Genomic DNA, 14,763 nt, shown 5'->3' with positions numbered 1-14,763 from the left:
TCCCTCTAAAATATTCTTTTATGTTTTCCAGGAATCTGAATTTCTGTGTTTGGAATTTGATGAGGTCAAAGTCAACCAAATTCTGAAGATGCTGTCAGAGGTAGAAGAAAGTATCAGCACACTGATCAGCCAACCTAACTGAAGATGATGTATGAAGGAGTTGGAGTTGTTGAAACCAAGGTGTTCATGATCCCTCCCCGCTGATCTTTTTTAAAAAAATTCTTGTGCCCGCATTGGTATTAAATCCTCGCATTCAATCTTCCCACCTCTGCTTGCTCAGATTTTTTTCTAGCTTTCATTTACTCTTACAGTTGTTCCAGTGCAGAGGTTCTCACCCTTCAGTGTGCATAAATGTTATAAGGGGTACTTGTAAAAGCATTCACTTTTTTGTTGTTATTATTAAATTCAGAGTCTTGCTCTGTTGCCCAGGCTGGAGTACAGTGGTGCAGTCATGGCTCACTGCAGCCTCAAGCTTCTGGACTCAAGCGAGCCTCCCACCTCAGCCTCTCCAGTAGCTGGGACTACAGGTGCATGCCACCACACTCAGGTAATTTTTGTGTTTTTTTGTAGAGATGGGGTTTCACCATGTTGCCCAGGCTGGTCTGGAACTCCTGGGCTCAAGTGATCCTCCTGCCTTGCCTTCCCAAAGCCCCTAAGTGCTGGGATTACAGGCATGAGAAAAGCATTTACATTAAAAAAAAAAAAAAAAAAGGAGACTTCCAGGGCCTTATCCCCATAGACTTGGATTCAGTAGGATTAGGGTGAGAGGGATCAACAATGGAAATCCTTGATATAGTGGTTTGTCCTGGGTGGGGTTTTAAGAATTTATACATGATAAATCATGCAGGAATTATTTTTAAAGTAGAAAAAAAAAAAGCTTTTATCATGCAAATACAGGGCTGACCAAAGTGCTATGTCCTTAGCTGAGGCATAGGACTACCTACCTAACCTAGAAAAGATGTACCTGACCCTAGTTAAAACCTGAGATCCTTCTGAAACTGATTTGGGCATTTGGATTAGTTCTGCTTAAATCTGGGGCATCTGGTTTGATCTGAACTACTGAGAGACTCAGGCTTTTCTGGAACCTAGAACTAAATTGGCCTCGCAACAAAGGGACTCCCTTCACTTGCCTCAAGTCAGGATCGTGGGAAGGGGCAGATGTCTGCTGAGACAGATGTGAGGTCTTTTGCCTCAGAAAATTTTACCTGAGTCATTAAAATAAAACCCCTTTCAAAAAATTTCTTTAAGAAAAACTAGTGTAATAAAAACTAGGTCTTACTAGAGAAGTTACCAAACACCAAGAATATTCCAAAGGAGGAGGCTGTCAACCAGCATATTGAGGCTATGGTCCTTGTTGAACAGGTTTTGTCATCTGATACTGATAATATTTAGAAATCTAAGATGCCTTTGGGGTATAATATGTTCAAAAAATGTGGTTCTCTTTGTCTGTGGTTACAGCATATGTCCATGCTAAGGAGTTTGTTTCAGGACAGGAATAAGTCCTCTTCTGTTAAGCAGTTTCTCCTAAATCAGTTTGGAGACATTTCAGGAGTTCTTCTAACACCCAAGCTGAAATTATTGGCCTCTTCTCCGATTAAAACCATCCTAGCAGTCAGCAAACAATAACCAGAAGGTTTTCAATGTAGCCCCTGTGGACCCTTCAGAAAACATCTTGAAACAGTACTGTAAATAGATTCAAGAAAGGAATATGGTTTGGAAAAAAAAAAACCATTTTAAACTTGCCTTCTGTTCCCAGGGCTGCTGCCATGTAATCTAGGAGAATTTTGATAAGGTCTCCTGCTGTAAAACGGAGCAATAGAATATCTCATCAGATAATCGGATTCCAGATGTCCTTGGAAGGAATAACTAGAGCGGCCACCTTAGTATTGACTCACATATCCCATGGAAGTCTGTGGAAGTGTGAGGGAACAGCACATGGGCCACAAGGAGAGGAGATCATTGTCATAGTCTGAAGCTCTGTTTAGGTCATCCCACGAAAGTAATAGCTACAAGAGTGGCTGTGGGCTTTTAAAATTGTATTCCCAAACCCTAGGTCATTGGAAGAACTACAGTTAATGTATACTGAGTTTTCAAGAATTAAAAAGAAAACCAAAAACTGGTTGTTGAAGGTGGTCCCCACATTTAACACTAAGCACTTCTGAATGCAAGTTGTTTCTAACAGGGTATATTTTATATTTACTGATGATTTTTAATTTTTTATTATCAAAGGTATACATGTTTATTATAGTCTATTATGAAAATACAGAAACATACTCAGAACAGTTAATGACCCATCAATCTAATGTACAGAAAGAAGGCTAGAGCTAGGAGAAGAGTTGACTTTCCTTGAATAAATTCCCAGAAGTGGAGTACACAGTTTTATTTATTTATTTAGAGACAGAGTTTCACTCTGTCACCCATGCTGGAATGCAGTGGTGTGATCTCGGCTCACTGCAACCTCCGCCTCCCGGGTTCAAGTGATTCTCCTGCCTCAGCCTCCTGAGTAGCAGGGGCTACAGGCACCCACCACCAAGCCTGGCTAATTTTTTTTTGTATTTTTAGTAGAGACAGGTTTTCACTATGTTGGCCAGGCTGGTCTCGAACTCCTGACCTCAAGTGATTCACCCGCCTCGGCCTCCCAAAGTGCTGGGATTACAGGCGTGAGCCACTGCACCCGGCCTAGTACACAGTTTTTAAGTTTGATAAACATTGCCAAATTCCTCTCCAGGAAGGCTGTATTAATTTGTATTCCCTCTGAGAAAGTATAAGACTAAATTACCCCCTCTCTTGCCTAATTGGCTATCATCATTTTTTTTATTTTCTGGGGCTAAGTTCTTAGAAAGTTTTGTAAGGGACACTTACATTAAACCAGGACGTCAGCTCGCTGCTACCTGCGCCGCGGACTGCCTGGGACTGCCGCCGCACGCCACCGCTGCCTGCTTTTTCTCCTTTGGCTGCAGGCACGCGGTCGCCATGTTGGCCACGCTGCTCGCCAGCTCCTGACGCCGAGTGCTCTGCCCGCCTCAGCCTCCCGAGCCCCTGCCCGGCCACCGCCCCGTCTGGGACGTGGGGAGCGCCTCTGCCCGGCCGCCCCGTCCGGGAAGAAGTGAGGAGCGCCTCCGCCCGGCCGCCCCGTCCGGGAAGAAGTGAGGAGCGCCTCTGCCCGGCCGCCCCGTCTGGGAAGAGGTGAGGGGTACCTCTGCCCGGCCACCCATCGTCTGGGAGGTGAGGAGCGCCTCTGCCCGGCCGCCGTGTCTGGGAAGTGAGGAGCGCCTCTGCCCGGCCGCCCCGTCTGGGAAGTGAGGAGCGCCTCCGCCCGGCCGCCCCGTCTGGGAAGTGAGGAGCGCCTCTGCCCGGCCGTCCCGTCTGGGAAGTGAGGAGCGCCTCTGCCCGGCCACCCACCGTCTGGGAAGTGAGGAGCGCCTCTGCCCGGCCACCCACCGTCTGGGAAGTGAGGAGCGCCTCTGCCCGGCCACCCACCGTCTGGGAAGTGAGGAGCGCCTCTGCCCGGCCACCCCGTCTGGGAAGTGAGGAGCGCCTCTGCCCGGCCACCTCATGTGTGAAATGAGGAGCGCCTCTGCCCGGCCACCTATCGTCTGGGAGGTGAGGAGCGCCTCTGCCCGGCTGCCCCGTCCGGGAAGAAGTGAGGAGCGCCTCTGCCCGGCCGCCCCGTCCGGGAAGAAGTGAGGAGCGCCTCTGCCCGGCCGCCCCGTCCGGGAAGAAGTGAGGAGCGCCTCTGCCCGGCCGCCCCGTCTGGGAAGTGAGGAGCGCCTCTGCCCGGCCGCCCCGTCCGGGAAGAAGTGAGGAGCTCCTCTACCCGGCCGCCCCATCCGGGAAGAAGTGAGGAGCGCCTCTGCCCGGCCGCCCCGTCCGGGAAGAAGTGAGGAGCGCCTCTGCCCGGCCGCCCCGTCCGGGAAGAAGTGAGGAGCTCCTCTGCCCGGCCGCCCCGTCCGGGAAGAAGTGAGGAGCGCCTCTGCCCGGCCGCCCCGTCCGGGAAGAAGTGAGGAGCGCCTCTGCCCGGCCGCCCCGTCTGGGAAGTGAGGAGCGCCTCTGCCCGGCCGCCCCGTCCGGGAAGAAGTGAGGAGCGCCTCTGCCCGGCCGCCCCGTCAGGGAAGTGAGGAGCGCCTCTGCCCGGCCACCCACCGTCTGGGAAGTGAGGAGCGCCTCTGCCCGGCCACCCCGTCTGGGAAGTGAGGAGCGCCTCTGCCCGGCCACCTCATCTGTGAAATGAGGAGCGCCTCTGCCCGGCCGCCCCATCCGGGAAGAAGTGAGGAGCGCCTCTGCCCGGCCGCCCCTCCGGGAAGAAGTGAGGAGCGCCTCTGCCCGGCCGCCCCGTCCGGGAAGAAGTGAGGAGCGCCTCTGCCCGGCCGCCCCGTCCGGGAAGAAGTGAGGAGCGCCTCTGCCCGGCCGCCCTGTCTGGGAAGTGAGGAGCACCTCTGCCCGGCCGCCCCGTCCAGGAAGAAGTGAGGAGCACCTCTGCCTGGCCGCCCCGTCCGGGAAGAAGTGAGGAGCGCCTCTGCCCGGCCGCCCCGTCTGGGAAGTGAGGAGCGCCTCTGCCCGGCCACCCACCGTCTGGGAAGTGAGGAGCGCCTCTGCCCGGCCACCCCGTCTGGGAAGTGAGGAGCGCCTCTGCCCGGCCGCCCTGTCTGGGAAGTGAGGAGCGCCTCTGCCCGGCCGCCCCGTCTAGGAAGTGAGGAGAGCCTCTGCCCGGCCACCCATTGTCTGGGAAGTGAGGAGCGCCTCTGCCCGGCCGCCCCGTCTGGGAAGTGAGGAGCGCCTCTGCCCGGCCGTCCCGTCTGGGAAGTGAGGAGCGCCTCTGCCCGGCCACCCACCGTCTGGGAAGTGAGGAGCGCCTCTGCCCGGCCACCCACCGTCTGGGAAGTGAGGAGCGCCTCTGCCCGGCCACCCACCGTCTGGGAAGTGAGGAGCGCCTCTGCCCGGCCACCCCGTCTGGGAAGTGAGGAGCGCCTCTGCCCGGCCACCTCATGTGTGAAATGAGGAGCGCCTCTGCCCGGCCACCTATCGTCTGGGAGGTGAGGAGCGCCTCTGCCCGGCCGCCCCGTCCGGGAAGAAGTGAGGAGCGCCTCTGCCCGGCCGCCCCGTCCGGGAAGAAGTGAGGAGCGCCTCTGCCCGGCCGCCCCGTCCGGGAAGAAGTGAGGAGCGCCTCTGCCCGGCCGCCCCGTCCGGGAAGAAGTGAGGAGCGCCTCTGCCCGGCCGCCCCGTCTGGGAAGTGAGGAGCGCCTCGGCCCGGCCGCCCCGTCTGGGAAGTGAGGAGCGCCTCGGCCCGGCCGCCCCGTCTGGGAAGTGAGGAGCGCCTCGGCCCGGCCGCCCCGTCTGGGAAGTGAGGAGCGCCTCTGCCCAGCCACCCACCGTCTGGGAAGTGAGGAGCGCCTCTGCCCGGCCACCCACCGTCTGGGAAGTGAGGAGCGCCTCTGCCCGGCCGCCCCGTCAGGGAAGTGAGGAGCACCTCTGCCCGGCCACCCACCGTCTGGGAAGTGAGGAGCGCCTCTGCCCGGCCACCCACCGTCTGGGAAGTGAGGAGCGCCTCTGCCCGGCCGCCCCATCTGTGAAATGAGGAGCGCCTCTGCCCGGCCACCTATCGTCTGGGAGGTGAGGAGCGCCTCTGCCTGGCCACCCCGTCCGGGAAGAAGTGAGGACGGCCTCTGCCCGGCCGCCCCGTCCGGGAAGAAGTGAGGAGCGCCTCTGCCCGGCCGCCCCGTCCGGGAAGAAGTGAGAAGCGCCTCTGCCCGGCCGCCCCGTCTGGGAAGTGAGGACCGCCTCTGCCCGGCCGCCCCGTCCGGGAAGAAGTGAGGAGCGCCTCTGCCCGGCCGCCCCGTCTGGGAAGTGAGGAGCGCCTCGGCCCGGCTGCCCCGTCTGGGAAGTGAGGAGCGCCTCGGCCCGGCCGCCCCGTCTGGGAAGTGAGGAGCGCCTCTGCCCGGCCGCCCCGTCTGGGAAGTGAGGAGCACCTCTGCCCGGCCACCCATCGTCTGGGAAGTGAGGAGCGCCTCTGCCCGGCCACCCATTGTCTGGGAAGTGAGGGGCGCCTCTGCCCGGCCACCTATCGTCTGGGAAGAAGTGAGGAGCGTCTCTGCCTGGCCGCCCCGTCTGGGAAGTGAGGAGCGCCTCTGCCCGGCCGCCCCGTGTCTGGGAAGAAGTGAGGAGTGCCTCTGCCCGGCCGCTCCGTCTGGGAGGTCTACAATGGAGGCCAGAAGCAATGTGGGGGCTGGATGTGGTGGCTCACGCCTGTGGTCCCGGCACTCTGGGGGGCGAGGCGGGTTGATCACTTCGGGCTAGGAGTTCGAGGCCAGTCTGGCCAACTTGGCGAAACATGAAAAATACAACAGACAAACCAACCAACCAACTCAGTGACAACAAAACAGGTCTACCCTGGAGTCATACTCTAATTTTTTCTATTTTCCTCCCTTTCTGATCCTTTATCCCACTTTCTTTTTCTTCCTCTTCCTTCTCCCTCTTCTTTGTCAAATAGAGGATTGAGTTATTATCACTGATCCACATAAAGTCCCTCTGTACCTTATTTTAACTCCCACCCCCCATTTCTATTCCCCGACTTCCCATGTGCAACCTTCCTAATATGTTTGATATGCATCTTTTTGTTTGTATGTATTTTTAGAAAATGTTTATTGTTTTTGTGTGCAAAAAAAAAATTAATAAAAAAATAAAAAAAAAAAAAAAAAAAAAAAAAAAAAAACCAGGACGTCTCCCTGGTAACAATAAAAGCATGGAGAAAGGACCAGGGAAGGAGAAAACAGGCATAAAGTTCCCAGAGACCCCACTAGGTTTTCTACCTCTGCGATCCTAGATTAAAACCACTTTGTTTTGGTTTCAGGAAATTAGGGACAAAATAAAAATCTCAGCCTGAACTGGACCTTGTAGAAATTATCCCTGCTTGAGCAATAAGCACTCTAAATTCAGTCTGTTTAGAAACGTTCCTGCCCATTAGCTGGCTGTGGTAGCACAGGCCTCAAGTCCAAGCTGCTCAGGAGGCTGAGGAAGGAGGATGCCTTGAGCCCAGGAGTTTGGGGCTTCAGGCAACAACAGCAAGAGCCCATCTCTAAAAAAGAAAGAAAAGGAGAAAGAGAGAAAGAAAGAGGAGAGAGAGAGAGAGAAAGACGAGAGAAGAAAAGAAAAAAACAGTCCAGCCAAGCTAAAAGTTAGCTTTCAGAATAAAGTCAGAAAATAACTCCAGACTTTGGTAGCGTTGTGTTGATAAGAAGCAAAAGATTTGGCCTTATTCTTAGGTCAGCCTTTCCTTGGAAGCTCTAGTTCTTCTCAGCTGTAACAGCAAAAGCCTAAATTCCATTATAGACTCTTTATTTCCTTTATATAACCTCTCTTCCCCCAGTCTTATTTTAATAATGATTCAAAAAGACTTGCAGCATTAAAAAAAAAGTAGTTTAACTCTTTGCCCCCAAATGCAAGAAGGTGGTGAAAAGCAGAGGATGACATTGAGTATCTTAAATAGCTGACATCATGTCAAACTATTAATTGTTGAAGTTTTTTTTTACACCTGAGTGAACATTTAGAAAATAATAGAAATAGAAATTAAAAGGAAATAAATGCTAAACAGATGTTAGAAAATACTGTTTTCTGAAGTGTACAAGTAAGTATCTTTTTGTGTTTTTTTTTCTTTTTTTTCTTTTTAATTTATTTATTTATCGAGACGGAGTCTCACTCTGTCACCCAGGGTGGAGTGCAGTGGCGCGATCTTGGCTCACTGCACCCTCCGCCCTTTGAGTTCAAGCGATTCTCCTTCCTCAGCCTCCTGAGTACCTGGGATTACAGGCACCTGCCACTGCACCCAGCTAATTCTTATTTATTTATCTATTTTTTTTTTTTTTTTGAGACAGTCTCGCTGTCGCCCAGGCTGGAGTGCAGTGGCGCGATTTCGGCTCACTGCAGGCTCCGCCCCCCAGGGTTCACGCCATTCTCCTGCCTCAGCCTCCCGAGTAGCTGGGACTACAGGCGCCCGCCACCTGGCCCGGCTAATTTTTTGTATTTTTAGTAGAGACGGGGTTTCACTGTGTTAGCCAGGATGGTCTCGATCTCCTGACCTCGTGATTCACCCGCCTCGGCCTCCCAAAGTGCTGGGATTACAGGCGTGAGCCACCACGCCTGGCAGTTTTTTTTTTTTATTTTTAGTAGAGACAGGGTTTCACCATCTTGGCCAGGCTGGTCTTGAACTCCTGACCTCATGATCCATCCGCCTCGGCCTCCCAAAGTGCTGGGATTACAGGCGTGAGCCACTGTGCCCGGCCTTTTTTTTTTTTTTTTTTTTTTTTTGAGAAGGAGTCTCACTCTGTCGCCCAGGGTGAAGTGCAGTGGTGCAATCTCTGCTCACTGCAACCTCTGCCTCCCGGGTTCAAGCGATTCTCCTGTGTCAGCCTCCTGAGTAGCTGGGATTACAGGCATGCGCCACCACACCCAGCTAATTTTTGTATTTTTAGTAGAGACAGGGTTTCACCATGTTGGCCAGGCTGGTCTCGAACTCCTGACTTCATAATCCACTGCACCCAGCCTCAAAGTGTGTAATAAATATCTAAACCAATGAAAGGGACAAGATACAGAAGGAATCCTAGGATCAGCTGAGAAATAATTGAATAGTTTCCTAAAAGAAGACAATACTGGAAGGGATGGGGCTTTGTGGGACAATTGCTATTTTGAATTCTTAGGTGTCCAACTTTACAACCAAGGTTTACAAATATTTTAAATGGTGATTTAGTCAGCAGAAGGGAAAACTAAAATAGAACATAATTAGCTTAGGCTTACGTCTAGTTGTAGAGTATATAGGTTTTGACCTCAAAATTTGAGAAATTGCAATTTTTATCTAAGTGCAATCAAGTTTTCCTTATTTGGGGATGGTCATAATTGTCTCTCATGGCAACCCAACTGTATGCAACACTGAACCATCCTTTGTTGCAAAGGAACCTGCCTGGGCCTGCTTCCTGTTAGATAAATGGTCTCAACTGGCATAACTTACAAGTTTGGTACATAAACTATCTGATTACAATACTAATGCCGTACATGAGCAGGTAGTAAAATATGGGCATTGACATCATTTATTCACCAAGAACTGTAATTAGGCATTTTCTTTCTCTTTTATTATATTTTAAAATTTAATATAGAGACAGGGTCTCACGCTGTCCCCCAAGCTAGAGTGCAATGGTGCAACCACTATTCACTGCAGCCTGAACTCCTGGGCTCAAGTGATCTTCCCACCTCAGCACCACCACGCCTGTCTTGTTTCTGTTTTACATGCTCTTGGCTAGTTTCTGTTTCCCACTGGTATTAGGGTTTTAACTTCTGTTGATTCACAGGATGCAGGTGGGGGAGAGATGGCAAGGGGGAAAATATGAATTTGATTACTCAAGTGGAACAAGGTGAAACCGTTAGTTTAAAATAATTTTAGGCTGAAAAATTAAAATCGTTAAATTATTTCCTTCATGCTGCTATTACACTGTTTTTATATTAAAGAAGCAAGCATAAATATGAGGATTGTATATTAAAATACAAATATTAGCTGGGCATGGTGGCACATGCCTGTAATCCCAGCTACTTGGGAGGCTGAGGCAGGAGAATCACTTGAACCTGGGAGGTGGAGGTTGCAGTGAGCTTAGATCGTGCCACTGCACTCCAGCCTGGACGACAGAGTGAGACCCCATCTCAGAAAAAAAATACATAAATAAATAAATAAAAATAAAAATTGTATTTTTCTATTTATGATGTTTTTCTGTAGATCCTGAATATATTTATAATATTTAGAGTTACCCATTTTAAGGTTCTTGTATTCTCATTCTATCATCTCTGTCAATTCTTGATGTGTTTGTATTAATTGAGATTTTCCTTCTAGTTGTGGGTCACAATTTTTACCTTCTTTGCATGACAGCTTTTTTTTTTTTAATTTAGGTGCTGTATTTGTGAATTTTCCATTGTTACATGCTGGAGTTTTTTTGCATTCTTTTAAAGAGCATTAATTAGCTGGGCATGGTGGCACACGCTTGTAGTCCCAGCTACTTGGGAGGCTGAGGCTGGAGAATCTCTTGAACCCGGGAGGCAGAGGTTGCAGTGAGCCAAGATTGTGCCAGCCTGGGCAACACAGTGAGATCCGTCTCAAAAAAAAAAAAGCATTGTACTTTGTTTAGCAAGCAGTTAAATTCCCTGCAGATATTTTTGTGGGTTGGTTGGAAAGGTTTGTTTGAGTGGGTGTAAGGCGGCCTTTGTTCTAGAGCTACTTTAACCCCAGTTGTAAGGTGTGCCCCTTCTGAGGACTCTGTGTCCCAGGTTGTGAAGCCTCCTTACCTGCCTATGTGGGTTCTGGCAGTCTTGTCACCTACTGCTGTCTGGCGATTCTTTCTTATGACCGTGGAATGTCATTCCACGCGTGCACTAGTCAGTTCTCAAAGGATCAAGGGCACGCCTCTGCAGAGCTCCGAATGCCCTTTCTTTGCGCATTTTCTTCAGTACACTGCTCTGTGTATTCCAGTTGTCTTGGCCTCTTCATTCTACAGTTGACTCGTGAACAATGAGGGGGCTAGGAGGACTGACCCCCACCCGCCTCCCTGTGCAGTCAAAAATCCACATGTAACTTTTGATTTCCTCCAGACTTAACTAATATAGCCTATTGTTGACCAAAGCCTTACCAATGACCAGAACAATCAGTTAATGCATATTTGGTGTGTCATATGTGTTTTATACTGTAGTCTCACAATAGAGTAAGCTAGAGAGAATCTTCTAAGAAAATCATAAGGAAGAGAAAATATATTTATTATTTATTAAGCGGAAGCAGATCATCATAAAGGTCTTCATCCTCATTATCTTCATGTTGCATAGGCTGAGAAGGAGGAGGAGGAGGGGTTGGTTGCGTTGTCTCGAGGGTGGCTGAGGCAGAAGAAAATCCTTGTATATGTGGCATGCACAGCTCAAACCCATATTGTTCAGGGGTCAACTATTAGCTGTGTAGTTATTTTCTCTCAGCTTCTCGGCTCAGTGAGACCTCGGTGGGGGACCGGCGGAGGGGAGGGCTCTTCAGCTTCTCCACCTGGTGCTGCAGCCCAGACTTCGCCTCCAGAAAGTAAGCCAAGGCAATCATAGGGCTTATCTGGTTTGTTTCTCTTCTCTCAGGAATTGCTTCCTTTGCTTCCTTGCACTGCCTGTTGCTCAGTCTCTGAAAATAGCACTCATTTATTTTGTTTTGTTTAAGTTTTTATGGCAGGAAGATAGTTCCTGTAGCAGATTATCTTCCACGGGTGGAGGCTGACATTCTGGATAATTTTTTAATGGTTACTTTTATATTGCTTTCCCCATTTAAAAAGTTCTTGCCAAAAAGAAATCTTAAGTCCATTTATAGTTAGTGTGTAGTGTCCGGAATGTTTTATAATACATTCAAGGTCAGAGTAAAAACATGATCATACTTGTGTGGACCCAGAAAATCTGAGACAGGTCTCAGTTAATTTAGAAAGTTTTATTTTGCCAAGGTTGAGAACATGCGCCTGTGATACAGCCTCAGGAAGTCCTGATGACGTACCTAAGGTGGTTGGGGCACAGCTTGATTTTATACATTTTAGGGAGATGCGAGACATCGATATATGTAAGAAGTAGATTGGTTCGGTCTGGAAATGTGGACAACTGCAAGTGAAGGCAGGAAGACTGGAAGGAAGTGGGGAGGGGGCTTCCAGGTCACAGACAAACAGTTGCATTCTTTTGAGTGTCTGATTAGCCTTTCCAAAGGAGGCAATCAGATATGCGTTTATCTCAGTGAGCAGAGGGATAACTTTGAATAGAACGGGAGGCAGGTTTGCCTTAAGCAGACCTCAGCTTGAATTTTCCTTTTAGCTTAGTGATTTTGGGGGTCCAATATATTTTCCTTTTACATTTGCAAACAAATGTGAATACTTGGCAGTCTTATGGGGGATGCTGGTAAACCTTGTGGAGCCCGTGCAAACACAAAACTTCTAATGAAGACATGGCAAGCAGAGAAGATAAGGAAAGACTCAACAGATCCCAGGAGTCAATGTCATTAGAGGGCAGATGTGGTGACTTCTCCCCCGAAGGACATGGCCTAGCAACAGGTGGGAAGGTGATGGGGGAGGAAAGCGGGGGTTTAGGGAAAGGCAAGGGCAAAAGAGCGTTTGTGAATGACACAAACTTTAGAAACTACAAAGGAGGGAGGTTCAGCCTCACGGCCTCTCGTGGCCGAGGGAAAGCAGTGGAGCTGAAGGTTCAGGAGACGCTTTCACAGGAGATGGGCTCCGGGCTCAGCCTTGCCGCTTGCTTTCCAGAAGGAGAGACTGGGAAGATCTGTCCCCTTGTGCAGAGGCAGCATGCAAGCACACGAGCCCAGACCCCATGAGGAGCTCCTCCTGCAATTGGGGGCAGTTTCTTCATAAAAAGCAAGTCGGAAAAAGACACATTGTTTTCTCTCATAGGGATTTTCCCATCGAACCTTGTTAACCCAGAATATCTGAGACAGGTCTCAGATACTTAGAAATTTAGAAAGTTTATTTAGAAATTTAGAAAGTTTATTTTGCCAGGGTTGGGGACGTGCCTGTGACACAGCCTCAGGATGTCCTGACAACATGTGCCCAAGGTGGTCGGGGGTACAGTTTGCTTTTATACGTTTTAGGGAAACATAAGACATCAATCAGTATGTGTAAGCTGTGGTTTGGCCTGGGAAGGCGGGAAGTGGGGGGCCTCCAGGTCAGAAGTAGATAAGAGACAAAAGGTTGCATTCCTTTGAGTCCTTGATCAGCCTTCCACTGAATACGCAATTTAGTCTGGCTCAGTGAATCTGCATTTTTACATAAACAATAGGGCAGAAGAAGCAATCAAATACGCCTGTGAGCCTTAGAGGGATGAGCCTTAGAGGGATGACTTCTAGAGTTCTGTCTGCCCTTTGTCCGCAAGGAATTTCCTGTGGGCAAATTGTGAGGGAGGTATCTTAGTAGCTATCTTAATTTAGGAATAAAACGGAGGCAGGTTTGCCTGACATAGTTCCCAGCTTGACTTTTCTCTTGGCTTAGTGACTTTGGGGTCCTTAGATTTATTTTCCTTTCACAACCTTTACTTGAGTAAAAGTTTCTCCTTTAGAAACCACAAAGGCCAGTCAGTCCCTGAGCTTCTGATTCTTTTGTCTCCTTAGTGACTATACCTGTGTGCCATTTCACCACACACCTTTGAATCCCTTTAAATTCTGCTGAGGTACAGTAAACAATCACCTATGTGGTTTGACCGGAGGGATCCCCAGAAGGGTGGTCTTCTGAAATGCTGCTGCCATGTGTTTGCCTCAATGCCAGGAGTCCCTCTGTGTGGTGCCTCCAGGCAGTGGCAGGGGACGTGGCAAGCCGGCCACCCTGCAGCCCCACGTGAGTGTGACTTGGTGTGTTAGCTTCCAGTCCTCATGACAGTGACAGAGACCAGGCCATGGAGGAATGGGAAAAGGGTGGAACTTGGGATGTGGAAAGCCCTGTAGAGAGAACAAACTTGGAGGGTTAAAAAACCCCAGTGGTAGAGGGCATTAAAGCAGGAGATCAGAAAGAGGAGATGAAGAGACTACAAAACCAAACTCTGCCTATACCATTCCTTGTGTCAGGTTGGGATCAGTGGCTCATGCTTAGTCACTGCTTTGCATTCGTACATCTTCTGTCCAACCTATGCTCCACGGCTGACCTGCCACCCACCACCTGAACTCTGGTCCGAAGGCGTCCTGCAGCAAGCCAGAGCATGTTCCATGTCACCTGATTGTGCAGACGTGGTCTGGGCACCACCCTGTCTACCTTCTGTACTCCACAAAGGGATAACAAACCACCAGCCACACAGTAAGACATACCCTTGTACTCAGAGAGATTTTATTTTGGAGCGTTCCTTCTATTCTGACCTTAGCTTTCTGTACTTAGCTCTCTGCAACATCGGAGGGTTTGTATTGCTGGGAGTTTTGAAAGTGCTAGGCTGAAGGTCACAGCCGGTTTATTTCCCCACATCTTTCCTTCTCTCAGCTGCATTCTTTGGGTTCTGAATCAGTCTTTTTTTTTTTTTTTTTTAATTGCAACTACGTCATAGGTATATTGGTTTTTCCTGGAAACAGAGGTGGGGCTGCTTAGGTGAGGATGACCTGTTCATTCCCAGACCTCAGCTCCGGTATGAGTAGGTCTCACTGAATCCCAACCCACACCCTACATCCTAACCTCATAATAGCATGATAATTATATCACAAAAATAGCAAACAAGGACGATCAAATTTGGGGGTGGGGGCTAGGAGAGGAATGTTCAAAAAGATTTGTCATTCTGAGTTACAGGGTTTCCGAATTAACAAAAAATAACCACTTGAGATTTAAAGTAATAGGAAAAATAAATACATATTAACCAAACAACATTAGCACTAATTAAGGTCCAAATGTTTAAAATAATTGGCCAGAGGGGAAACTGCTGAGCTCCCAGGCATTTACCAAGCGCTGAGATTCGCCGGCTGTTGTTATTAATCACTGAGCTTTGAGTTGTAAGCATTTTATATCAAATTCTGCCACTGAGCTGTGTTGTGCAACTCTAATCGAATAGCAGTGTGTCTTTGGAGCCACGTCTGTTGCCTAACATGGTATGTTCACGTTCACTCAGACACTGCATAAATTTAAAAACGTTTTTATTTTCTGTATTTTATTTATTTATTTTTGAGATGGAGTCTCGCTCTGTCGCCCAGGCTGGAGTGCAATGGCACGATCTTGGCTCACTGCAGTCTCTGCCTCCTGGGTTCAA

General features: G+C 49.5%; 1 protein-coding gene across 1 annotated transcript in view; it reads left to right on the top strand.

Annotated features, from left to right (window-relative positions):
• The window catches only part of LOC100606991 (COMM domain-containing protein 1), a 143,813-nt gene extending 143,543 nt beyond the window's left edge, over nucleotides 1-270 (top strand). The window contains exon 3 of the mRNA XM_003262436.4: nucleotides 32-270. Coding sequence (XP_003262484.2) covers nucleotides 32-142 — 111 coding nt within the window. The 3' untranslated portion in view covers nucleotides 143-270. The remainder of the gene's footprint in view (nucleotides 1-31) is intronic.
• Nucleotides 271-14,763: the final 14,493 nt, after the last annotated feature.

This window comes from Nomascus leucogenys, chromosome 14, assembly GCF_006542625.1.
Source record: "Nomascus leucogenys isolate Asia chromosome 14, Asia_NLE_v1, whole genome shotgun sequence".
Lineage (NCBI taxonomy): Eukaryota > Metazoa > Chordata > Mammalia > Primates > Hylobatidae > Nomascus > Nomascus leucogenys.
Note: the sequence above shows the minus strand (reverse complement) of the source record. Positions and strands in the feature narration are given on the sequence as shown.